The sequence below is a fragment of the Eumetopias jubatus genome, unplaced genomic scaffold, assembly GCF_037043125.1.
Source record: "Eumetopias jubatus isolate StellerSeaLion01/CBP00866 unplaced genomic scaffold, mEumJub1_p1.0 scaffold_5, whole genome shotgun sequence".
Classification (NCBI taxonomy): domain Eukaryota; kingdom Metazoa; phylum Chordata; class Mammalia; order Carnivora; family Otariidae; genus Eumetopias; species Eumetopias jubatus.
The window spans coordinates 87,760,803-87,787,430 of record NW_028274811.1 but is presented as its reverse complement, the minus strand read 5'-3'; the positions used below and the strand labels follow the sequence as shown (position 1 = coordinate 87,787,430).

General features: G+C 40.8%; 1 protein-coding gene and 1 pseudogene across 1 annotated transcript in view; one reads left to right on the top strand and one right to left on the bottom strand.

The window, feature by feature from the left end:
- Positions 1 to 26,628, top strand: part of EPB41L4A (erythrocyte membrane protein band 4.1 like 4A) — a 242,192-nt gene that overhangs the window by 138,325 nt on the left and 77,239 nt on the right. Inside the window, exons 6-11 of the mRNA XM_028102759.2 lie at positions 2,540 to 2,637; positions 3,784 to 3,904; positions 6,581 to 6,668; positions 8,876 to 8,964; positions 9,552 to 9,615; positions 26,323 to 26,414. Of these exons, the coding sequence (XP_027958560.1) occupies positions 2,540 to 2,637; positions 3,784 to 3,904; positions 6,581 to 6,668; positions 8,876 to 8,964; positions 9,552 to 9,615; positions 26,323 to 26,414 (552 nt within the window). The remainder of the gene's footprint in view (positions 1 to 2,539; positions 2,638 to 3,783; positions 3,905 to 6,580; positions 6,669 to 8,875; positions 8,965 to 9,551; positions 9,616 to 26,322; positions 26,415 to 26,628) is intronic.
- Positions 518 to 2,245, bottom strand: LOC148164380 (pancreatic progenitor cell differentiation and proliferation factor pseudogene; annotated as a pseudogene).

The window sequence follows — 26,628 nt, the reverse complement described above, 5'->3', positions numbered from 1 at the left end:
GCAGTAGTAATTCTAGCAAAATGTCTCTTCAGTTTATAAGCTTTTGCATTTACATTCTGCTAATAATGCTTTACTCTGCTTTTTTCCTCTTCAAGAGGAGGACAGATGATTATAACAAAGTGGATTTGATATCCAAGATGAGCATTCAGGGCATGGTGAGTAGTTAAGTAGAGCTAGAAAAGTAAATGCAAGTTAGGGAGTGAGGTAGTCATTGGTTAATGGCAAGAGATTTGGCTCAAGAAGCAAAAGTCTTACAAGCCTTTTCTTTTCTTTTTTTTCCCCTGGCCATTTGAAGTTTATTTTATACTTGATGCACATAGCTATAGGGTGTCAGGAAGGCTTGAATGTGATTTGGAGAGTAAAGAGTGGGGGGTTCTCTCAACTTACTTTTTGGTGTTTTGCCATAAAAGAACCCAGCTCCTTCTGCTTGCTGCAGCCTGCCTAGTCTATGGTAAAGGAAGGGAGGGGCTCTGATGCTCCTAGCATCTCCTGAACCCTGGGGGCTGGTGGTGGCCACTCAGGACTGGGGCCCGGTGTTGGCTTTGCCAGGCTGGTCACTAGGCTGCTTCCTCATGACTTCCAAAGCCAAGTCACAGATGATCATGCCACTGGAGGCTTAGGGGAGATTCCGAGCATTGTGGGAACTCCAGTAATGTAGCCATGAATGGGAGAGTGGACTTCCCTTAAAAGCAGCTTGTCCACCAGTGAGCGTGGGGCAGAGCAGGGTGCTGAGGGCTGGATTCCCCAGGATGCCCTGCACTTCTGCAGGAGCTGTTACTGGAAGTGGAACCCCAGTGGCGCTGGTAACAGTCGCGGGTGGCCACGAGCCAGTGAACCGCAGGAGGGGAAGGCTGCGGTGCTGTCGCTTGTGGGCTGGAGGAAACGTGGATGGCGACCCCTCTCGGGCCCCTGTGTGCATGGTGGCAGCTGGACAGGGACGCTAGGCCACGCAGCCCTTTTGCAGAGGAGGCTGGGGAAGCCACTCCATGACCGAGCTGCACACGTCACAAGCTCTCTTAAGGATCTGAAAGTAGAGTGAAGTTTTTTAAGGTTTTGTCTGTTTGTCAAGGGAGTGACTTGATCCTCTTTTTCTCTTAAGGATTTCATTTACCTCTTGGGAAGGTTGTTTGGAAGAGAGATAAGTATGAATGATGGCAGAGCACTGAAGGTTTTAGAAATCCAGGGGATAGCGACCTGGGCTAGGAGGTGGAGAGCAGTGTGCGGATTCCAAAAGACAAGGTTCAGTGATTGGATGTGGGTGCCAGGGGTTATACATTATTGGTAGGTTTCTCTCACTTGACTATCTGGAGACTGTGGCGCTATTTACTGAAATGGGCAGTGGGGAAACACAGGGTGTTTATAACAATAATAATTATTATAATAAATTATATATAATTTTATATATATTAATAATAATAATAAGTAGCATCTAACATTTGGATTCCCTTACCATGGGCCTTGCTGGTAAGCATTTGGAGAAGAGCAGCTTATCACAGCTGATTTTTATAATTCATTTCCTTTGCCCTTTTTCTGCCCTTCCCAGTGACATCAAGAGTTGGCTTCCAAAGAAAGAGAAACCACAATGACAGCCTGGTGCATGTGTGGGCGTGTGTGGGCGTGTGTGTGTGTGTGTGTGACGGCACCCGAGAACGGTGTTGATGGTTCATTGTGTTGGTTCATAAACCTCTGGCACAGGCTGAAAGACTGAATGGGGGCGGGGGAGGGGAAGCTAGCCAAAGTTGCATAGCATTCTGATTAAGAGGTTCTAGGGTCAGACTGCCTGGGTTCCAGTTCTGGCTCTGCTACTTAACTAGTTGTGACATCTTGGACAAGTTACTTCATCTCTGTGTCTGTTAGAGTCTTCATTCTGCAAAATGGAGATAATACTACTGACATTTTAAAGTCTTATGGAAGTTATTATATGTAAACACTTGGGATGAGTTATTATATTTACAGTGTTTAGAACTGTGGATGGCGCTATTATAACAGGGTTTTTTTTTTTAGGCAAATGGAATGAACAAAGCCATGGATAATGGGCATGAGAATTGATGGAATTGCACTATGATGACCTTTTTGTCCCGTATCCATGATTTTAGACCCTGTAGGCAACACATCCTATAGGTTAGGTCCTTACGATTTGTTCCTCCCAGTAAGGTTGTGTCATAGTAGTTGTGGCAGCGACAGTAATGAGAGTCTTGAGAATAGCTTGTATAACCTCCACATTAACCTTAGGAGGTGTAGACATTTTGCTGTCCCGGTTCTGCAGGTGAGGAGACGGGCTGTTGGAGAGGGTCAGCAGCTGCCCAGGTGAGTACCGGAGCTGGGATGCAGTCCAGCCAGTCTAACTTGAGAGCCTGTGCTTTTTAGCCACGACCCTGTATCCCTTATGTAGAGTGTGTTTCAACTGTTCACTCAACAGCCCCTTCACTAGGGAACAGAAGTGGCTTTATTTTCATTAAAGGTGATTGGTTGTTGCCGTGATTATCAGAGCCTGGGTAGTGTAAGATATCATTAATCTCTTTTTCCATTTCTCTTGTAGATATCAGTTTTTCTTGCAGGTGAAGCAAGATGTCCTTCAGGGCCGACTGCCTTGCCCTGTCAACATTGCTGCTCAGCTGGGAGCATATGCCATCCAGTGTAGGTTCCACTGCAACAAACTGGGAAAAAATTTGAATTTTTCTTTTTAAGCAAGTTTACGTACTAAAATTCTTCTTATCAAGTGACATTTCCCTGAACAAAATTTTAGTCAGAATTCAAGTTTTAATCCATGTCCTTTCAGAAGAGGTAAAAGTGAAGCCAGTTACATATCCTTTGTAATAGGTCACTTTGGAGTTTTAGTCACAGGAAAGGCGTTGATTCTGGATTAAGTGGAGGGTCTGAAAATCCCTTCCATTCTATATCCCACCTGAGTTTGTTGATTCCCCCAAGCTGTGATATCTCAGAGATCACATTGCTCTCAGGCAGCCGTTGTGGAGACTCTATATGGTCAGATGCCAACGCCAGTTCAGGGTGTGGCCCTCATTGCATCTCTTCTCTTGGCATCAATATGGCAACCATGTTGGGCAGCTCCAGGTTGCATTGTCGCATTGGAGGCTGAGGATGCTTCCACTCATATATACTGAGCCCTTTCTAGGAATCTTGCTAGGTATAGGGGCAGTGAGACAGTATGTTCCTTGCCTTTGTGGCATTTGCAGACCAGGAATAGTCTAGAAAAAATATCCTAGGAAAAATGTCACATAGATGAACTGGGTTGGCCTTGGAAGGTGGATTAACGTAAGGGGGAAAATTTTAATAAATGTAATATAGTGAGCTTTCTGGTTTCATTTTGCTTTTTTGTGTAAACCAATGTACAGGATTGTGTTAAATTTCCATGACCACTGTTTGGGGCAAATAGATTTTGAATTTTATGCTCTATCTCTTGGTGTTATTTTCTGAGAGGATATATTGGCATCCTGGTTGTTTTTGCCTCTAGCATTTCTAATATATGTACTCTAAATTCTCTTTACAACATGTTATTTCATATAATCTGGTAAAAATAATTGAAATGCAAATGATGTTAATTATAGTCTTTCAGAAAGCAAAAATATAGAACTTATGTTTTTAAGACAAGATTTTACTTATACCATTCATATATGCTCATCATAGTAGTTTTTTACTAAAATTAGTTATGTATGAATTTATTAATAAGGCATTTGAAGAAAATGTTTCAGCATGATAGGAATATTTTAAAATAGTTTTAGGACTATTTTTCTAAAATGGAAAAAAATGCAATTTCTTTTGTAGCTGAGCTTGGAGATTACGACCCATATAAGCATACTGCAGGCTATGTGTCAGAGTACCGGTTTGTTCCTGATCAGAAGGAGGAACTCGAAGAAGCCATAGAAAGGATTCATAAAACTTTAATGTAAGAATCACTTTTTATTAGCTATAATCAACATGCTATCCATCAGCTCCCCAAAACTTTATTATATTAAAGTTTACAGTCTTTAACCAACATCTCTCTATTTCCTCCGCCCCCCAGTCCCTGGTAACCACCATTCTGTGTCTCTGTTTCTATGAGGTTGGCTTTTTTAGATTCCACCTCAAGTGATAGCATAGTGTTTGTCTTTCTTTGTCTTATTTCACTTAGGGTAAAGCCCTCAAGGGCCACCAATATACTTGAGAGTTGTTAAGAAAGTAGATCTTACATGATCTCACCACAAAAAAGAAATGGTAATTATGTGACAGTGTGAAGGTGTTAGCTAACCCTATGGTGGTAGTCATTTTGCAGTATAGAAGTATATCAAATCAACACATTGTATACCTTAGAATTACACAGGACAGCGTTATATGTCAATTATATCTCAAAGGTGGAAAAAATATCATGTCTTATGTTGCATCATCCATCAACTATCATCTTACGCTAATGGCAGTCTTAAGAAAAGTTTCTAGAATGATAAATTCTTCACCTGTGCCTTGAACATTCTAGTATTTTGTCTTTTAAGTTTTTTTTTCTGCTTATAACACTAAAATGCTCATAGAAAACCAAAGCAATTTTAAATATATAAAGGAGAGAGTAAATCCCAATGCCTAAAGTCAACATATTTTTGCTTAATGGCCTTTCAAATCCCCCTCTATGCATAAATGCCCATAGAGAAAATTTATTTGTATGTATGATTTTACATAAATGAAATCATTCTGTATATATTATATTTTGCAGTTTTCTATTTTTTCAGTCACCAGTACCTTGTGAAATTTATTCTTCCAGCTATAAATATATTTTATAATCACAAAAGGCTTAATGTATTCTGGATTTGGTCTGTCTTAAGTATGTAAATTCTTCACAGTTATAAGCAAAGTCCTATTCAGTTTATAGCAGTGAATGTGGAAATCACGATGACACCAGTGTGGAGCCTTGGAGGGTATTATATTAACACCACATGCACTTCTGAGAATATACACACTCCCCTAGTAGGATTTTCAATTAATGGCCTGCAGCACTGAAGTTATAATTTAATTATAGTTATTTTGGTTAAATCCTCTATACTGATTAACTTTGCTTTATTGCCTCTTATGTAACATTCCCTCTTGATTTTGCTTGGTTTCAGATCTATTATAGTTAAGGAAAAAAATGTAGAATTAATCTGGTCAACAAAAAATGTTTGCCTAAAGGATCTGTTTCAGTGAGTAGCAGCAGAAGTCAACTGCTGAATTGCAATCAGAGAAACCAGGCTTTCCATCTTGTATTAGCATGCACCAGAATGCTCTCCAGCCTGATTATAGAGTCCTTCATTTTAAGGTTTTGCTGAAGTGGATGCTAAGAGAGTGCCTGTTATAACATTATGAAGGGCAGTTTGTTTGGCACATTCTGAGAATACTAATTCTAGGAGTTTCAAAGTACAATTACATTTTTGACATTATCAAGGAGCTTTGGGTAAAGGGCCTTACATGTTTTATGTGATGGTGTTGACAGTGTGACTATTATTTCAAAGAGAATAAAGCTTGATCAAGATTTGGTAGCTTTCTCGTGTCTAGTTTGTAATGAACATCCTTCATAGATTTCAAAATTATTGTATATTGCTAGGTTTTCCAGGGCACCGTGGTGGAAACATGGGATGCATCAAAGTAGGTTTTAGTCAGTAAATTCATAGCTCCTTTTATTAACAAATAAAAGATTTCTATCTTTCTCTGTTACTTACACACACACACACACACACACACACACACACACACACACACACAGTTCCACTTATCCATGGAGCTTCCTGGCAGATGCTCACACTTGTTAGGAGTGAATACTGTTTACGAATGTTATCACCAATGAAGATTTTGGGATGATTTCTATACTTTGTATTAAGAAAATGATAAGCATTTTTTTTATTTAGAAATATTAACATATTTTCAAACTACATATGTGCTCAGGAGATGCTGTTGAGGCCCCAGCGAGGTGCTGGGGGACCTCTTGTCTTCTCCCCACCCGCTACTACTCTTACTCATCTTTCTCCTGATGGAGAGCTGCTGGTGTGCGGAGACATTTTTACTCTTTGTGAAGGATGTACTTTTTAATTCGAGTGCTTATATTCTCAGTCTCTTTGGGGGTTTCTGATACAGAATTTTATTTTATTTTATTTTATTAAGATTTTATTTATTTATTTGACAGAGAGAGACACAGCGAGAGCAGGAACACAAGCAGGGGGAGTGGGAGAGGGAGAGGCAGGCTTCCCGCTGAGCAGGGAGCCCGATGCGGGGCTCGATCCCAGGACCCTGGGATCATGACCTGAGCCGAAGGCAGACACTTAACGACTGAGCCACCCAGGAGCCCCCTGATACAGAATTTTAAATATATGCTGGGACATTGGGATTGGCTATACTGAGCAAAAAACAGATTTGGTAAATGAAATTAACTTAATACAACGATTACCTCAAAGTGCAACGTTTTGTCACCATGGAGGCAAGGGGCTTCTTGAAACACAAAGACTTAAGTTTGCATTAGCATAAGGGATTATTTATTTTTCCAGTGAATAGAGTGAAGACGGCTTATTCCCTACAAGTGCAGTATCTATTAGTAAAGTAAGACTTTTTGTTTTTATGCTGGGTGTAGGGGTCAGGCTCCTTCTGAAGCAGAGCTGAATTACTTGAGGACTGCCAAATCCCTGGAGATGTATGGCGTTGACCTCCATCCTGTCTATGTGAGTAACATTTAATTAACACAAGATATTTTAAGCTGATGACATTTTTCTTAAAAAGTCACTGAAACTCCCAGAGGAAAGCTGCAGTGCTGTTGTTTAGCTAGCAGATGATACTTTTTCATCTGTGTTTTTCAAACACAAAGAATCTCTTGCATGGATTCAACCCTAATGAGTTTTGCTTAAAAGTCTGTGATTATGTTTCCATGTGTAGAAAACAATTAACTGGGCTTGAAAACACAATCTGGATAACAGCTCCATAGGGCTTAGCTAAACGTCAAAACCATTTAAAATTGGTCTATAATTGATTGTATTAGACAGAAAACAGGAGGATTTTCCAAAAATAGATTTTATGGCTGAAAAATATTCATGAAATCACTTTCCAGAAAAGTAGGCTTTGGGCACCAGTACAGTTGTGGCTGTTGGTGGTTCTGTGTGGGATGTGCAGGTTCTTAAATATTAGGGGGACTGCCTACTACAGTTATTGCTGCTGCATTAATAGAAATATTTTGGCAGATATTCTTTAGCAGCTGATGAGAACTTGCTGAATATAGTCGGTGAACAGTTACACTGAATCTGTGTTGAATATTCTGGATCCATGTCTTCACCTTGAAGCCATTTCTCTCAATTGATAATTCTTTGCCAGTGAGGTTGAAATGTCATTGCCTTTCATTTTATAAGAGTTTAGTTAGCAATAGTCAAATTTGATGATTTGAGAGAATGAGCCAGATGCCTTGTTCTTTACACAAAATGAATTGCTCAAGATTATATATAGACAATGTCAATTAAATTATGGAATGCAATTTTTAAGGAGCCCTGATAAAACTTACCATAATGCAGATAACTCATTCATGCATTCATTTCTCAATAGTCTTTTGCACATCAGAGTTTCCTAAAACAAGAAATCATCTCATTATTTGTAAAGAGTTAGAAACAACACTGGGTATACTGTTAGTATGGCAGTAAAAGTTACGTATTGTAGGGGGAAGTAGTAATTCCTGGATATTTTAGCTTCCAATCTCATTATATCATTAAATGCTCTATACTACTGTCATTTGAGAACACCTCTAAAACTTTGTGGAATAGTTACCCTTTTCCCTTCTAGCCACATTAATCTTGTCAGGACTGTATTTTATAGGAAATGTGTAAAGAGAGAGTCTTCTGCAAAATGCTTCTGCATTTGTGTAATGTTTGTCCTAATTCACAGTTTTGTGGATGGTAGGAATTTATAGCAAATGAACTGGATTCATTAGAATCTTCCATACATTCCTTTAAGATTGAATTTTTAGAACTGAAAGTGGGCAACAGCTGGTGCTCTTCCAAAACATATCAGTTGTCTTATGTTCCTTGGGAATATGACTTTGCAGGCTGTTATTTGACCTTAGAGTAGAAATAAAATTCATACAGACATGTGCCTGTCCTTCATACCTGCTCTGTGACTTTTTCATTTCAGAATCTCATTTTCTTAATTAGGATTTATCATTGCCTGGAAATTAAGGGGTGTTCAGTCTTTACCAGAAAATATGGTATTTTTAACTTTTTTGAGTAGTCTTAAAGTCACAAACGGAAGTAGGAAGAAGCATGATAGAAACATCAGAGAATCCAAGTGTGTGCCTGAAGGCAGATGTCTGAACTTTCTGGAGAAGGGTGGTGGTAAACCAGGCTTCATGATTATCTACGTCTGAGAATAAGATCAAGATGAGACCTTGGGAAGGAACTCTTGATAGAAACCAGTGGTTCTCAATCCTTAGCTGCACAGGAGAATCACCTGGAGTATTTATGTGATTTTTTTTTTTTTGATACCTGGGCCCCTTCATTACAGATTCTGATTTAACTGGTTTTGGTAGCACCCAAGCACCAGCATAATGAGCTGCCCAGGTGATTCTAGTTCATGTGCAGCCAGGGGTGAACAGCACTATAGATGCAGTGTGGGCTGAGTTGATCAGGGGTCTGACTGGTAGCCCGGGTTCTTTTGATGAACTGCAGTTACAAGGATGAATACACTAAGAAAACTTTTCAGTAAAAATTTGAAAAAAAAAAAAAACAACTAATCATACTATCATACCTTAGCTAGCTTTCTAAGCTAATGTTTTTGAAAAACTAGACCCAGTATTAATGCAACATATTATGTTGTTATGGCCAATTACAGTTTGACAAAGGGCTTTGACATGAATAAATTCATAGTTATAGGCATATGTTTGTTTTTGCAGGGGGAAAACAAATCTGAGTATTTCTTAGGATTAACTCCAGTTGGTGTTGTTGTCTACAAGAATAAAAAGCAAGTGGGGAAGTATTTCTGGTAAGTATGACTTGAGGGCAGAGTTGGTATGAAAATTATACGGTCTCTGTGCTTGGCTTATGGGTCTTTGTTAGTGGAAAGAAAACAGGTACATTTCCAGTGGTTGATAAATAAATGAGTGAAACTGGGTATAAGTTTTCTCCCAGTGCATCTTAGTATGTATTTTCTTTGTAAATTTTAGGTACTGTGATTCTGGACTCTCTTGTCCATGCACATTGGGTATGGTAGGGTTTCCTACCCATTCCACTGTGTACTGATGGGCTGTGGGCCCAAGACTCCTCTGAGTTCTAATGCTAAATGGGGGAGGACTGTAGCCCTACGCTGTGTCTGGGAAGGCAGTACTGGCCAAGGGCCTGGGGATTCCAAGCTGGTCTGTATCTACTAGAGAAGCACAGGAGAATGAGAATGGAATTTTGTTTAGGAAGGTGTCCAGAGCAAATGACTTATAGGGAGCGCTCAACAGTTACTGTAGCAGTCTATAAAGGAGCTGCGATGAGCCAGCCTTTTCCCTCTGGGAACTTCTCTGAATTGCTGAAAGATTAATTCTTACAAACTGCACCACCACCACCGTCTGCTTTGTTTTTTAGGCCACGGATTACAAAGGTTCACTTCAAGGAGACACAGTTTGAACTCAGAGTGCTGGGAAAAGATGTAAGTTTTTGTTGAGCACTCAGCTTCACTGAGGCAGGAAGTCTTGTCTGTCCGTGGGTAACTTAAAAGACATTGTGAAGTAAAAGTGCCGTGTTTCCCCAGCTGCAGCCATGTGGAACCAGATTAATTGACTCATATACACAGCTTCTCAAGGGAGGGAAAGGGAAGTGAGGAGAAATGAATGAATTGCTTATGGAGACATGTCATTTTAGTTTGAGCAAAGGGGGGGGGGAACCCTTTCTAGGGCACAAGAGAGAATAGGAGGTGATTATCATTATAGAGTAATTTGCCTAAAAGTACTATCTATGAAGGTAGGATTCATATCCTCAGAAGAGTGCAGCCCACATATAGGATAAAGAGTGTCCTAATTTTGTCCCAAAGTAAATTAAACGACCTGTAGGGAGTCATACTTCTGTTCTTTCCCTAGTTGAGCATGGTAGATAAACCGGAGGGGAAATTCTGGAGGCTTTTAAAGGAGTGTGTAAGGCAAGGGTGCAGAGATACTGACCTTCTCCCTGCAACTTGGCAGTGTCCTCCAGGATTGTTTGGGTAATGGGCACAGTATTTGTCGGAGCCTGGAGGTGCTTTCATGCCTTGACAGGTGGCTTTTAAGAAACTGTGCCCCAAAAGGCAAGGCTGTGAAAGCTTCCTTTTAATCTGTGAAAATAATGCTCCCTTGAAGTGCTGTTATTCTAATTTGTATTTATGGGATAAATTAGTGAAAATAGGATGTACGAGAATCCATCCTTCTGTCTCTTTGCTGGTGACTTTATGTAGACCAAAAACCTAAGTGGATGGCATTGAATTGACTTTCTGATGAGATGTCTGTTGTAAAAACGGGGTGAGTAGAGCCTGCGCTTCCGCATCTCCATATGGAGATGCGGGAAAGGAACGGCAGTGACCGCAGGTGGAACTCGGCGTTGGACAGAGGTCTCCCCGGCAGCAGGCCCTCATACACTGCGGAATGATCAGTGAACTGCTGGACTGAGATTATGTACTGTCCAGCTGGAAAACCTGGTCTTTCTAGAAAAAAAAATACAATGATCCCTCCCTGAACTGTGACAGACTGCCATTTATTGATAAAATTAAAATTGGATTTTGAAATGAGTTTTAATTTGTAAGGATGGGAAATTCCAGATTTTTACAAAAATGATAGTCCAAACCAAACACCTCATAGTAGTTTGTAACAGTCTATAATTTTCTTCAACTCCTGATTAGACACATCAATCTTAAAAGATGAGCTGTAAGATTGAATTAAAATCATCCAAAAAGTAGAACAGCTAATTAGGTAGTAGGGCCATTTGGTTTTCTCCCTGTCCTGCCACTGGTTTCACAAGACTTAATGCAAGGAGTAAGGTCTATTCAACATGTTGAAGATACTGTTTCATGTTTTTAATAGGAATATTACAATAAAATAGTAAGACTTTTCATGGAAGCATTGCTATTATTTATGGTCACGTTCCCCCTTATACCTAAGTTATTTTTGTGAGCAAGGTCCTTTGTTCAACTACTTTTATGTTATCATTAGTGTGCCTCAAAATGTCTTCTGCCACAGGATAAATATTTGGTAAAGTTGCAACTAACTTGAACTTTCAGCTTCTTATATTTTTCATTATTAGGAGAAAACAAAAAACCAAAATTGGTATTTTTCATGTTACTCTTTTTTAAGAGATCTTATTTATTTATATGAGAGAGAGAGAGAGAGGAGAGAGCATGAGTTGGGGGAGGCGCAGAGGGAGAAGCAGGCTCCTGGCTGAGCAGGGAGCCAGATGCCAGTTTTGGTCCCTGGACCCCAAGATCATGACCTGAGCTGAAGGCAGACGCTTAACTGACTGAGCCACCCAGGCGCCCTTCATGTTACTTTTTAATGGCAGTCTCCATGGTGTGGCCTCGTCTGCTACACACTCAGCCCTGCCTCAGTCCCTTCCACTTGGAAAAGGAGTGGTTTTTGGGGGCCGCCTGAGACACCGTGTCTCCTGGGTCGTTAGCCTGGTGTCATCAATCTCTTGCAAGGTGCTGAAGTCAGGCTTGAATCAAAGGGATTATTATTTTTTTATAAGACATTAATTTAACCAAAGTACTCCGTTTTCTGAGTGTTCTTGCTTTGCAGTAAGTCTTCTTTCTCCACCAGGGTATCTTTCTTTGAGGCAATGATTTACATAATGGTAGAATTAAGTTGGTTATTATGGAGATCTAACTGTAATCATAGATTAAATATGAAAGCCCCCTGAAACCTATCACCTGGACCAGTAGTCATAGCTTGAAAAATGGTTGAAATGCTTATTCTGGTTTTCTGCTCCACTGGTCCAGTCAGAGAGACATAACTCAGTATGCTCAATGCTGTTAAGACCAAATTCAGATATTCAGTTCCCAAAACAACAGCAATGTCCTACAGATAAAAGATTTTTCCTGGTGTCATGCTATACCACTAATACTGTCCAATTCTACTTTTTAATATTAACTGTGTCCAACAAAACACATCAACATATCTTAATAAATACAAAGAATGCATTAGTATGTACTATGTATCTCTTCCTTTGCATCCACAAGTAACGATCTCCTCTTTCTCAGATACAACCTAGATGAGTTTAGTGATTCATTTTGGAGAGAGCAACAAATAGTTGTCTGCAACTAAAAACCGATTTTTTTTTTTAAAGAATTTATTTATTTGACAGAGACACAGTGGGAGAAGGAACACAAGCAGGGGGAGTGGGGGAGGGAGAAGCAGGCTTCCCGCAGAGCAGGGAGCCCGATGTGGGGCTCGATCCCAGGACCCTGGGATCATGACCTGAGCCGAAGGGCAGACGCTTAACGACTGAGCCACCCAGGCACCCCTAAAAACTGATTTTGTAAACATTTATTCCTCTGACAGGTTCAGCAGCTAATTATTATAAATACTTTTATGGATTATTTAAACTTCAAAATAGGTGCTGTGACTTCAGTAATACCTCCCAGAAAGTAAAAACTTTTAGTATAAAGGTCTTCCATGACAATTTTAGAAAATCTGGGAAATATGTTATAAAGAAGAAAATGAAAATTACATTTTAAAATTCAGTGGTAACGATTATTATTTTGGTGCCGTCCCTTTCAGATTTTGCCCTGTTAGCACAAATGTATAATATATGTACGTTTGTATACACATGAATACATGTCATCCCTTGTATGGTTCTGTACACAGGTTTTATATTTAGTATCATATGATAAGCATTTCTCCTCTTATTATATTTATTCATATGTGCCTGCACAGTGTTTGATAATGTGTTTTACAGGTTTGACCATTTTTTCTTAATTTCATGGATCAGTTTTTCCCTCCTGTTGTATCTTATAATTGTTTTCTGCTGGTAGACGTGAAAGCTGTGGAGTTTTATGTTGATCTCAAATCTGGCCATGTTGCTGAATTCTTGTGTGCTAGCCAAGAGTTCTTAATTTGATTCTCATAAATTTTTGTAGGTATATAATTATATCATTTGCAAGTAAAAATAATTTATTTTCTCATTTCTGTTATTTATGTTTCATATTTTATAGTGTTGGTCATCACTTATAGAAGAGTGTTAAGTGATTGAATAAAGCATCTGGTTTCTGATTTTAATGAAAATATCACTATTCCACCACTTAAGTATTAGCTCTTGGTTTTAGGAACATGTGTTTATTATGAGGGGTTTAAATTTTTTAAAAGTCTGTTATCAAATGGTTGCTTTTCACTGAATTCCTTGAGAGTAAACATTGTTGCCTGTTCACTCATTGGGCAACTAATGCTTACTTAAGAACTGCAGAGGCGGGGTGCCTGGCTGGCTCACTTGGTAGATCAGGCAACTCTTGATCTTGAGGTTGTAAGTTTGAGCCCCATGTTGGGTGTAGGGATTACTTAAAATCTTAAAAAATAATAAATCAATAAATAAAAATAAAAAATCCAGACGAGAGAGGGTAGTGGCTCAGACCAGGGTAGCAACATTTCGAGTGCTGAGAAACTGTTGGAATCTGGATTTAGCTACATGGTTTCATGGATGTGGGGAGGTATGAGAGAGAGAGGAGTCCTGGTGACTTAAAGGTGTTTGGCCTGAAAGGCTGGAAGAATGGAGCTGCCATCCAGCGGGGTGGGAAAGGCTTTGAGTTGAGCAGGTTTGGGGAGGAAGATCAGGAATCCCATGTTTAACAACGTTGCATTTGAGATACCTGTTATACATCTAGGTAGAGACATTTAAGAAGTGGGCTCTAGGAGTCCAGAGTTTGGGACCGAAGTCTGGGCAGGATAGTGAGATTTGATAATCAGTGACATATCCTGGTATTCGGAGCCCTGAGACTACATGAGGTCATTAAGAGAATTGAGTGCAGATGAGAAGAGGAAGAACCAGAAAAAGAGGCTGGGAAGCAATAACCAGGCAGGTAGGAAGAATACTGATTGTATCCAATTTTGCCAACTAAAAATCACGTTTTATGTCAAATCATGCTGATATGTCAAATCAGGAGAGGGATGAGAATTGACTGCTGAATTTAGGAATGTAGGAGATCATTGATAAGACCACTTTCAGTGGATTGAAGAGTGAGCTTTATCTCAGCAGTTCCACTCTTACGTCTGTGCGCCCTGGAGAATCACAAGGGACGTATATCCTTACTGTAGCACTCATGTGCAAGAAAAACACCCTGGGTGGGGGGCACCTGGGTGGCTCAGTTGTTAAGCGTCTGCCTTTGGCTCAGGTCAGGATCCCAGGATCTGGGGATTGAGCCCCACATCAGGCTCCTTGCTTAGTGGGGAGCCTGCTTCTCCCTCTGCCTCTGCCTGCAGCTCTCCCTGCTTGTGCTCATGTGCTCTCTCTCTGACAAATAAATAAATACAATCCTAAAAAAAAAGAAAAAAACACCCTGAGAGGAGTCCATTATTAGGGAATGACTCCCCACTCCCCAGTGCATGCTACTTAAGGAAAAAAGCAAAAGAGGTAATAGGAGGAGTGGAACTGGAGAGGGTCAATGTAGACAACTCTTTTGAGGAGTTTTGGCACAAAGAGGAACCAGGTAGGAAGAAGGCTGTCAGGGGAAGTGGGTCAAGAGGGTTTCTTTTTTAAGTTGGAAAAATAATAGCACATGTATACTCCGATAAGAACGATCCAATATATGATAAACGCTTGATGATGTGGTAGGGGGAGAGAGAATTGCTGGAACGATATTCCTTGAGTGGGCGACAGGGGATGACAGCTGGTGTATAAATAGAAGGGTTGGTTTGAGAGGGCGGCCAGGACAGTTGATCTCTGGTTAACAGGCATGAAGATGGAGCATGGGAATGTAGATTAGGGTAGCTGGGTAGTTCTCTTATGATGTTCTGCTTTCTGTTTTGAGGGAACTAGGTATTAAGGTCATCAGCTGAGGCTGAAGTTGGGTAGGAGGTGGTGGGGGTCTGAAGGAAGAAGAAGGTATGAAATAGTAATTTTAGAGAGAAAATAGACAAGGCACCTGTGGTTTGGTGATATCCTATGATAGCCTGGTAGTACAAAGGGTGCTGAATTTAAAATGAGCCCACTCATGGTATGCTTTTCTCCACACACATTCAGTAGCGCTGGTGCAGACATCAAGCAAGTGGAGAGTTGGTTTGGTGAAGAGAAGAGTACAAAGAGAAGGGCTAGGGAACTAGGTGAGGCAGGGGAGCCAATCCAGGGGTTTATCATGGAATTGAGACTGGGTAAGGAAAGAGCGAGAACTGTGAAAGAGGGGTGGGGTCTGGTGGCAGGAGGTCCTGGTTGGAGGAGTTGAAAGCTTGGTGGGGGTGGAGAAGTGGAGGGAGTAAGTTGGAGAGACGGGGTGGTCAGAGGGTTGGGTGCTAGGCCTTGAGATCACAGAGGAGCTTCAGCTATTGTAAATGGGAAGTTATCAGGCAGGGGTTCTTACCTTCTTACCCCCCCACCCCTGGGCTGTTTGGCAGCATCAAGAGACAGTTTTGGTTCTCACGGTGCAGGATGGAACAGAGAGGCTCCTGGTATCTAGAGGGTAGAGGTTGAATGTGCTGCTGCACATTTTACACCATGTTGTAAATGGACAAGACACATGTCAGTCGTGCTAAAGCTGAGAGCCCTGCTGTGGGGTTGCAAGCACGGGAGTGAGTGGTTGGGATAGAGAGGAAGACAACAGCACTGAGAAGTTCAGGGAACTGAGATGTCTGGGTGTTGGAGGCATTGTTTCTATTTACATATTGAAATTTCCAGTAATTAACACAAGAGTAGTATTGGAGGGTGTGACTGACTGCAATAGCTTTGGTGTTTGAGGGAGAGGACTTTCAGGATGACAGCCACCAGAGAGATGGCAGGTGATGGGATCTGATGAGATCCCAAGCTGGGAGTTGTAGGGGAAAGAGGAGAGAATGGTCCAAAAGCAGCCTTGGGGAGCAAGCAGGAATCTTCTCTACTCTCAGGCCCACTGATATAAGGACCTGGGACAAGAGGCAAAGTTCCCACTCCGGTGGGCTGCAGTTAAGACAAGTCCTCGGGGGAGAGCCAGGCTTCTCCTGGCACGCCAGGGTGAAGGCAGTATAAGAGAGCAGACAGCGGGGCCAAGGGATTTTACTGATGGGAGACCGTCAATTCCAGAGGGCATGAAGGAACGGTTTCAGGAGTTGGGTGGTGGGGGGGTGTGGGGGTGTGGGGACAAACTAGGGGAATTGCTGAGTATCATTTCGGGGTTACTACGCTCAAGAGAGCGTAGTAGATGGGGTCCAGTGGATTCAAGGCAGATGAAGGTGGAGAGGCCGTGGATGTCTGAAGGGAGTGGGGTTTGTTTTCTGTGTCTGCTCCTCTCTGCTGGTGGTGGAGGTAGAAGGCCTGAGGGAAGGGAGGTGGTCCCAGGGCACAGTTCAGTCTCACGTGTTGTGGAAGAGGGCCTCTCTTACTTGTGTGGTGGCTGGGGGACTTGAGCATGGGTGGGGGAACTGGGTGATGCCTCCAGCCCTGAGCCTTACCTACCGCGAGGAGAGTGGCTGCCTCATGGAGCATGGAGGAGGTAAGAACGGAGGCAGACACCCTGATCAGGGGAGGTGATGGGAAGGCAGTCACCACAAGGATGGAGCGAAGTGGGCAGATTTGGGAAGCACTGAGGAGGTAAAACAGCTTCCGATGGGTAGCAGATGGAATGTTTTCGTGAAAACTCAGGAGGAGTTGGGATCATATCCAAATGCCTTGGTTTCATCAACAGGGAGAGTGTGCAGTCCCCAGCAGTAGGCCCAGAGGTTGGCCAAAGGCCTAAGAGATTGGCCCCCTTTTCCCACCCGAGATTGGCATGTATATTTGTTGAATAAATGAAAAAAATGAGGCTGTGATTACTTTTATGTGTAACACATCATGAAACTAACCTCAGCCTAAACTTATCCAGCGTGACAGGATGTCGACCCAAAAGGTTCCTGGCAAGTCTGGCCACAGGTAATTAGATCCACTTGGCCGAACTCTTTGAGAAGAGTACACGGGAAGTCTTGGTGGCCAGGAGTTGTCACTGTTTATCAGCAAGCCGGGGAGGTCTTGCTCACGTAGGCTAAGGGTTCCTTCACGTTGTAAGTGCAACTATAGATTTAAAAATATTCTTTTTGTATGAAAATAATTCAAAATTTACAAAAAGTGGCAAAAATTAAAATATTGCAAAGAACATGGTCATGTACATTCACCCACTTATATTCACTCACTGTTAATGTTTTACTGCATTTCCTTTTTCATTTCTCTCTCTCTACACACACACACACACACACACACACACACACGCACGTGCACAATTCTTTTCTGAGTGATTTGAGGGTTTTCATGTGTGACACATCTCTAAATAATTCAGTGGGTATTTCCTAAGAATAGGGATGCTCTCTGATAGAACCGCAGTACAATTATCAGCTTAACAAGTTTATGTTGATTTAATACTTATATCATCTGCTTTCTACATTGCAGTTTTGTTTAGCCTAATAATGTCCTTTATAGTATTTTCCCTCTCCGGTATAGAATCCAATTAATCTTCTTTCTTTATTTTTTTTATTAAAAGATTTTATTTATTTATTTGAGAGAGAGAGAATGAGAGCACGAGAGGGAAGAGGGTCAGAGGGAGAAGCAGACTCTGTGCAGAGCAGGGAGCCCGATGCGGGACTCGATCCCGGGACTCCAGGATCATGACCTGAGCTGAAGGCAGTCACTTAACCAACTGAGCCACCCAGGCGCCCCAATTAATCTTCTTTAATCTGAAACATTTTTGTAGCATTTTTGTTTTTTATGACATCGACTTTTTTTTGAGAGAGAGAGTCTGTGTTCTCAGCTGGAAAGCCGCATAAGCGGTTGTGCCCTCCTTAGGGCATCGCATCTGGAGGCACGTGATGATCATCCATCCGATGTCTCTTGGTGGTTAGACACAGTTTCATCACCTAGTCAGGATGTTGATTTGATTTCCCACTGAACAGTTAATTGTTTTTCTTTTTCCTCCTTTACAGTTAATGAGTAATCTGTGGGGAGATACTGTAATTCAATGCAAATGTCCTGCTCCTCTTCAAAATTTCCCTGTAGACTTAGCATTCATTAAGGATTCTTGCCTGATCTGATTTTTTACTATGATGCTGGTAAAATGCTGATTTTCTAGCTCTTCCACACCCCTCACATCCATCAGTCGGCCCTTGGCATTCCACTGTAAGCAAGAGCCACACCTTCTCTCTCTTTTATTTATCCTATCAGCATGGAATTACTAATCTCCCCCCCCCCGGGGGTTTATAATACATTACTGTGCCTAACTATTTTGGTACTCAAGTTGTCCTAGATGTGGTCCTTTAATCTGGCTCCTGTGCCCTTTTGACCTAACCCTATCGTTTTGTTGGTCATTTTCTTCCTTTTTGGTACAATATGGTGTTTTAGGTGCATCTTGTATCTACTCTGCACCTACCCTACATCCACCCTGTTACCAGCCATTTCTCCAATGAGCCCTGGTTCTGTTCAGAGGGGACGGGTCAAGATCTGGGTGTTAGGTGTGGTCATTGCTACTGGGGTGACCTTAATTTTTGGCTTTTTCAGTGGACAGAGCTAAGGAATACACACATGCATGTATCCATTTATAAATCCATAAATAATATGTGTGCATATAAACATGCTCATACTCATTGTAGAAATCACGAGTTCACATTGTATCTCCAATTTCCCCCATCCATCCCCACGGCATTCTTTCTGGCCTTCCCTCATTTCATATTTGTATGTCTTGAGAAACTTGGCTCCCAGCAACAGAAATACATTTACTTATTTGCTCAATTGTAAAATATATCTCAAATAGTTTCAGAATTGCTTTGTCTAAACCACAAAAATTGACAGTTGTTTGTAGTTCTTTCACTTACATATACCATCTTGCCAAGACTGAGGGCATATAGTCAAATGCTGTGTTCAGAATGAACTTGGGCTGGCCCTTCCTTCCTGCTTTCCTTATTCCTGAGATTTTGGTATTCATTTGTGATCTGGTTAGGTTTACTTGTTTCAGCTTTAGGTCCCCTTCATATTCTTATTTATTTCATTTTATTTTTTGAAGATGTAGAAGATTAACATGCTTCCAAAAGTCAAAACTGTACAAAAAGGCACAGAGAAGTATCACTAATTCCCATATTCTTTCAATTCTGTTTTCCCTGCCCTTCTTTGTAGGTAACCAACTTTAGTGTTTTATGCTTCATCCTTCTTGTGTTTCTGTTTGTACAGATAAACATATTTAAAACATTTTCTTTCTTTCTTACCCAAAAGATAGCACACTATTATATGCCTTTGAACTTCGTTTCACTTTCACCCAGTAATACCTCCTAGAATTTCTTTATTATCAGTCCATTGAGAGCTTTCTGGTTCTTCTGTGCAGCTACATAGGACTGCATTGAGTGTGTGTACCATCGTTTACTCACCCAACTTCTTATGCTTAGACAATTTAGGTAGTTTTCAGTAGTTTGCAATTAAAAATTTTCCTCCAGTGACTTTGTGCATATGTATTTTTATATTGTGGAAGGAGTATCTTTGGGGTAAATTCCCAGGAGTGGATTGCATGGCCAAAGTGTAAGTGCATGTATAGCTTTGTTAGGTATTTCCATATCCCCTCCTCCATCTTGAGTTTTTCTGCCACTTTGCATCTCCACCACCATGTATGAGCGCACCAGAACTAAGGTGTAATATTCTCCCCTGTGCATTCCTGAGTGCGGCTCCGTTAGTAATATTTGGATCCTGATGCCACACAACAGCTTGGTTTGGCATCTCTCGGGTTCGGAGATGGATGCTAGCCGTGTTGTCAAATAGCATGGTTTAGGTCCAGGCCTCCCACTTATCTAACTTTGGACAATTCACTGAGCAACATTTAACCTACATTTGTTTATTTATAAAATGAAAACGACAAAATCTGCCTCACAGGGTTGTTGTGAGGTTGAAAGCACCTAGTCTGAAGTTGGACTTAAAATAGGCTCCTGATTTATGTCTCTGAATTGGAATTGTCTTGACCTCATGCCACCCAGAGCTACTGAAGCTTTGCACAGGAAGGGCTCAGGGAGCACCTTGTTCTGGACCAGTCTCGGCTGGTGAGTAGCTTATGCCAAGGCAGGAAGGGGAGTGCAGGTCTCCCAGGGCCATGCATTTTCCTCTGCTTCACTTGCTGGTATGTTTGTTGACTTTCTCTATAATTAAAACACATGGACCACATATTTGGAAAAAATTTTAAAATTCTGCTATGAAACATTTTTAAATTGAGTATCAGTAGGTCTTACCAGAGATGCCTTCATTTTAAGAAGCTTAAATAACATTTGTTATTTATAAATCTATAACATTTGTAAACTGGGAATAAAGATTATCTTTACAAAAATAAATCTGCAAAAGACAATTACATGATTTCACTCATGTGGAATTTAAGAAACAAAACAAAGGAGCATAGGGAAAGGAAGGGAAAAATAAACTAAGACAAAATCAGAGAGGGAGACAAACCATAAGAGGCTCTTAACTATGGGAAACAAACTGAGGGTTTGCTGGAGGGGAAGGGGGTGGGGGGATGGGGCCACTGGGTGATGGACATTAAGGAGGACACCTGATATAATGAGCACTGGGTATTATATGCAGCTGATGAATCACTGAACTCTACCTGTGAAACTAATAGTACAGTACTATATGTTAATTAATTGAATTTAAATAAAATAAAATTTAAAAAATAAATCTGCAAGTAGATGAGAGAAATGCCAACATGTTGGTAAATGCTGTGGTTTCTCTAAAGAGAAGGTGAGGAAAAGAGAGTAAAACAACAAAAGCCAACCATCTGGATTCCTGGGTTTGCATCTGTGCATTTTTTCAAGTAGGAAGCAGAATAAGCTCAACATAATAGTTTTCAAAGTTTACTGAAACATGATATAAATATTCTCTGATGTTTTGGCTCATGTTTTCTCTTTCTGAATTTTTGGGAGGAAATGAAAAAGAAGCACACAATCTAACACATCCTTTCCAGTGCTATAATTTATGTTTCTGTGAGCTAGAAAGAGTTACGTGCAATTATTCATCAAGCAATCAATCTATTCAGCTGTAAAAGAGGTAAAAAGGTTTTTCACATTTAGTATATATTTTGGAATAGCACCCACACAGCTGACAAAAAAGTACTGGAATATTTTTGCTCTTTTTGTTCTTTTATTGTAAAATGTATATGCAAGAAAGGAAATTAATTTGATTCTCCAAGTGCTCTGCTGATATACACAGTGATTTTTAATACAAATCATATTATATGCATTTCAAAAGGAATTTTTAAAAAGTAACTGGGATGTGTGTGTGTGTGTGTGTGTGTGTGTGTGTGTGTGTGTGTGTGTGTGTGTGTGTGTGTAGGGGTATGTATGTGTCATGTAAAATTTTCTAATCCAGAGTACTGAAAAGTCCCTTTCTTGAAAGGAAGTGCTCTGCTCATATAAATCGGGGAAATAGCAAGTACCTTACCAGCTCTTGGAGACTGCCATAGCACATCCGCACATGAGCAGATCTGAGTGTTTAATCTGGTGCTGCCCAGTTGTTTGACCACCACACTCTCTGATGCCAATATTAGAGGACTCTAATGTTGTAAGAAAGACTCTTTAGGGAGGCTTATGTAAAGAAAAAGCTTGGGGCGCCTAGCTGGCTCAGTTGGAGGAGCATGCGACTCTTGGTCTCGGGGTTGTGAGTTTGAGCCCCATTTTGGGTGTAGAGATTACTTAAATAAATATAAAAAGAAAAGAAAAAGCTTGAAAGAATGCCCTTCCCAAATAAGATTGTTAGTTTGCTTTGTGGCAGGGCTCGCGGTGAATTCTTTATTGAACTTGGGAGGCCAGAAGAGAGAGCAGTGGCAAACACGGGGACAGTCACTGAAACAGACATTGTGCCTCCTTTCATAGCTCAGCTTTTAAAACCCTAGTCATTTGGTCTCACCATTTATAATGATGGCATTTTTCAAAACACCATTTTGGGATATCTCTTTGGTATCTGTTTTCAGTTCCAACCCTTGCCGGCCTTTGCTTGATCAGTAATGAGGTTATTGCAGTCATGTGCTATCAGCCCTCTGAAGATTTTGTTTCTCCCCCTAGTGCCTAAAGTCAATTAACAATTGCCAGGTAGATATAAATCTTGTTGAGAATGCACATTAAAAAACAAACAAACCCACCATACTTTAGCCTTTTTTTTTTTTAAAGATTTTATTTATTCACTGGAGAGAGAGAGAGATAGAGTACGAGCAGGAGGGAGGGGTAGAAGCAGACTCCCCATTGAGCTGGGAACCCAACTTGAGACTCAATCCCAGGACCTGGAGATCATGACCTGAGCTGAAGGCACGTGCTTAAGCATCTGAGCCACCCAGGTGCCCCATACTTTAGACTTGTAATCTTCATACTTACTTTTATCCTCTCCTCTGCTTCTGTGGATCACTGATGATCAGAAATCTCTCTGCTAGGGGACTTTCCAGTATTTATGAAATGACTGCATCTTACTCTTGTTAGAAGTTCTAATCTTTTAAAAATATTTACCTGTGCAGTGTACCTGAGGTTGCTTCTCTGACCTTGGAGGTGGGACAAACATATAATAGGATTGAGAAGATGTTCACCCCATAATTCTAGGGAGCCTGGGGAAGGCAGACTGTCCAGTTGGGGCTGCTTCCCAAGACAGCAATGGAAGAACCAGTAGAGCATGGACTGACTGTGGCAACAAGGGTCAGGCTTGGGAGAGGCAGTGAGAATCAGCTGGGCCCAGGGTGAGTGCACTATGTAGCTCATAGTGGATGTGAGCTCAATACACTTCAGAGAAGCTGGGCTGAAGTAGATTTATTTCTTGAAGCTTGCAAAGAGAAACAGCCGGCAAAGACTGGAACAGAAACCAAGAGATCCAAGGGAGTTGGGTGGGGAATTCATTGATATGATACGGGTCCTGAATTCTCAAAAATGATAGGACTGGGAGTTTGAGCCACGTTTACCTAGGACTCCAAGGTGCAGTGAAACCCCTACATGGTATTCAAGTTACAGGTGATTTAAACTTGCTCAGTTTATAAAATAAAAATATTATAAAAACCTGTATTAGAAGAGGATTCAGGGGGCACCTGGATGGCTTAGTCAGTTAAGTGTCTGACTCTTGATCTCAGCTTAGGTCTTGATCTCAGGGTTGTGAGTTCAAGCCCTCCACTGCACTCCATGCTGTGTGTAGAGCCTACTTTAAAAAAAAAAGAGAGAGAGAGATTCAGAATATAGCTTTTTTTCTGGCATGAAATGACAAAAATTGAGTGCTTTTGCCAAAAGCAAACCGTTGGTGCTTGGATAAAGTATTTTAGCAGTGGGTTGGAATGAACCTCTGAAGTTATCTACTCACCTTTTTATGAATGAATGGAAAGGTGCTAATTGTCCATGTCTGTAGGAAAAGGTTTAGTGGGAGAGACCTTTGTGATGCCGCATCAGTCCCATTCATGCCAGTGGTTACTGTCAGTGGCAAAAATGCATGGAATTTATTCAGAATTCTTGGTTTCTTTTTTACTTATGTTAACCCTCCTTTGAGTATTTGGATTATCCTGCTAACAGTGGGATAAAACCCAGGCAGCTGGTGTTACAGCTCTGATTTAATGGAGAATGCGTTCATACTTGTCATTTGCACATGGCAGAAGTAATTAGGAGGCCTGTGGGAACCTCTTTTGTTCCTTTAATATATTTGTACCCAAGGAAACTTGAGAAAACCCAATTCTGGTTGGACTCTTAAATACCTTTTCTCCTGTCATGAAGTGATGGTAGTTAAAAAAAAATATATTGGATATCCTGTGGCTGGGTCTCTATTTAAAAAGAAAAAAAATATAGACGCTTATGTGAAGAATAAAATGAAAACCAGCTCAAGAAAAGTTTGAGGGGATTTACTTTATTTTTAAGATTGAATGTTTTTTGTTTCTCCTCCATTTTTAGAAATCTAGATTATGTGCCATTAAATAACTTTCTGAAAATTTGTTTTCGGGTATGCAAATCCCACCTTATTTGCTAAAATTTTAGTACAAGTATCAGTGTCACAGAGTAGTCTTTCCCAGCCACCGTTACTTGTTGGTGATAACGTCCAGTAGGTCCTGGCCCACGTGGTGCTCTAGGTGTTGAAAGGCACAAGAAGGTGGGGTGTAGATACTGAGGTAGGTGGTGGCAGGGGGGAGGGGACAGCCTATCCTGTACTCGCTTTATCTTGATCATTTATCCTGATACAATGTAATCACAAGCAAAATTATTTTAAAATAAACGACCTGTGCATCGTATTTTTGGGTAATCCAGTGACCTGAAAAACATGTACACACACACACACACACACACACACACACACACACACACACACACACACACACACAAAGAAAAAAACTCTTAACAGTGGTTGCCTGTGGGGAAGGGGATTAGGAACAGTGGTGGGAGGGAGATTTTAGTTATCCATGTGTGTCCATTTTGGTAGCTTTTGGCATCTGTACCATGTGTGTATATTTTATATTAAAGAAAGAAAAGGAAAAGGAAAATCCCTCCCCTCTAAGCATTTTTCTCTCCTGGCAGGATATTTGGTTCCCCACCCTGCACCCAAGGATCTTCTGTCATTTCCTGGGTACCCCCTCCCCCCATTTATTTTGCTTTTGAAGAAAACCCTTTCTGAATTCATTGACTGTTCTCCCTTATCTCTAATTTTGTAATTCCTCCCCCTTTCATGCAAGGCACTGAAGATTTCTTACCGTGAAATGCAGTCACCTCCTTTCAAACCCCGTTTGACCTTTGCGGGTCCCTTGAGACTTGTGCTCTCCTCCCAGCCTCTGGGACATCATTGCCTCCTCGTCTATTTTGACCCCTCTCACTCCATCTCCACAAGCATCCTGGCTATGGTTTTATCTTCCCCCACTTCATTCTGTCTCCCTGAACAATCTGTCTTATGCTCTCAGGTGAAATCATCTCTGTCAGTAGGGATGGCCTGTCTCTTCAGTTCAGTGCCTGCAGGTTTCCTGGACCGCTCAGGTATTTAGTTCCCCATTCCATGGGCACCTCAAAATCAAAATCGCCTGAGCTTCCTATCCATTCCCTCACCATCCAAATCCCCAGTTTTTTCCACTTGCTGTATTTTATTAGGTAGCATTCCCCATGACAGAAACCTGGGAATTGTCTTAAGTTCCTTCCTCCACTTCACAAGGTTTTGGAATTACAGTTGGCCTTGCCGTAACATGCATATATTGGCTCTGTTGTCATCATACCCTTTCATCTTATAAATAAACTTCTAAACTGGGCAGCCTCATTCCAGATGGACTTGGAAGAAATTTCATGCATATAAATATGTTGTCTTTATTAAAAGGTGGGGAGGATCCTTTCAGTTACTCCTCTGCATTGCCAGTTTTGTGTTTATACATCCATAGAAACCTCATTCCAGAGGCGTTTCTGCATTTAAGACTTGAGTTTGCTAATTTTGTCTTCGATAAAAAGCAATAACAGAACTTCACCGAACTTGTAGTTTATTATCTGAGTACTTCTGTTGTATTTTGCTTGGTTTCCTATTCAGTCACTTAAAAAAAAAAAAAAAAAAGTATCTTCTGCACAAGTAGAATGACTTCTTATCTATTAAATGTAGGTAAGTATCCATAGGATTAAAATAATAGTTGAAATTTAATGTATACCTATTGTGTACTTTACATCTGTCATATCATTTATTTATTTATTTATTTATTTTGTCACATCATTTATTTCACCCAGTAACTGGGTGCAGAATGCAGAAGCTCAGAGACATGATTTGGACGTGCTTGGATGACACTGCTGTGGTGGTTGCTCCTCGCATGGGCCCCTCTTGAGATTCTTTAGTCATCAGTTTAAATGGGGCCTGTATAGTCCTTAAAAATAATCCAGTTAAGAACTGGATTTATGGGCATCTCCTTTTTATTGGGAGTTGATTTCCACACAGTTGGTGTTGTCCTGTTTGGGTGCTCATTTATGATAGAAATGTTTACAGTCCTTCCATGCCATGCCCCTGATTATCCGTGGTCATGGGGTGACACAGAAGCAGGTGATAAAGGTGATGTCACTAAGATTTACATGGAACTTACATTTTGTAATTTTAATTATTGAAGGTGGTTTTAAGGCAACATTCCAAAAATCGTTACCAGGAGATAATTGGTTTTTGTTTTATGTGTTAATAATTTCTCTGCTTACTTGAATTTTTGGTAACTAGAAGGTGGCTGTCATCTGAAGAACATTATGGTCAGTAATTCATGTTCTCTCTTTTCTCTTAGTGCAATGAAACCTCATTCTTTTTTGAAGCTCGAAGTAAGACTGCTTGCAAGCATCTTTGGAAGTGCAGTGTAGAACATCATACATTTTTTAGGTATGTTAATGTGAAAGTTTTATGCATTGTTCTAATGAAAATTGATTTGTTTTTATAACAGTAATTCTTTTCTGTCTACAGTAGAAATTTAGAAGTGTTTCTCTTTTGTTAATTTTTTTCAGCCACCTAATTTTCTGGATCATATTAACACACACACGCACACACACACACACACACACACACACACACACACACACACACACAGATACCTTCT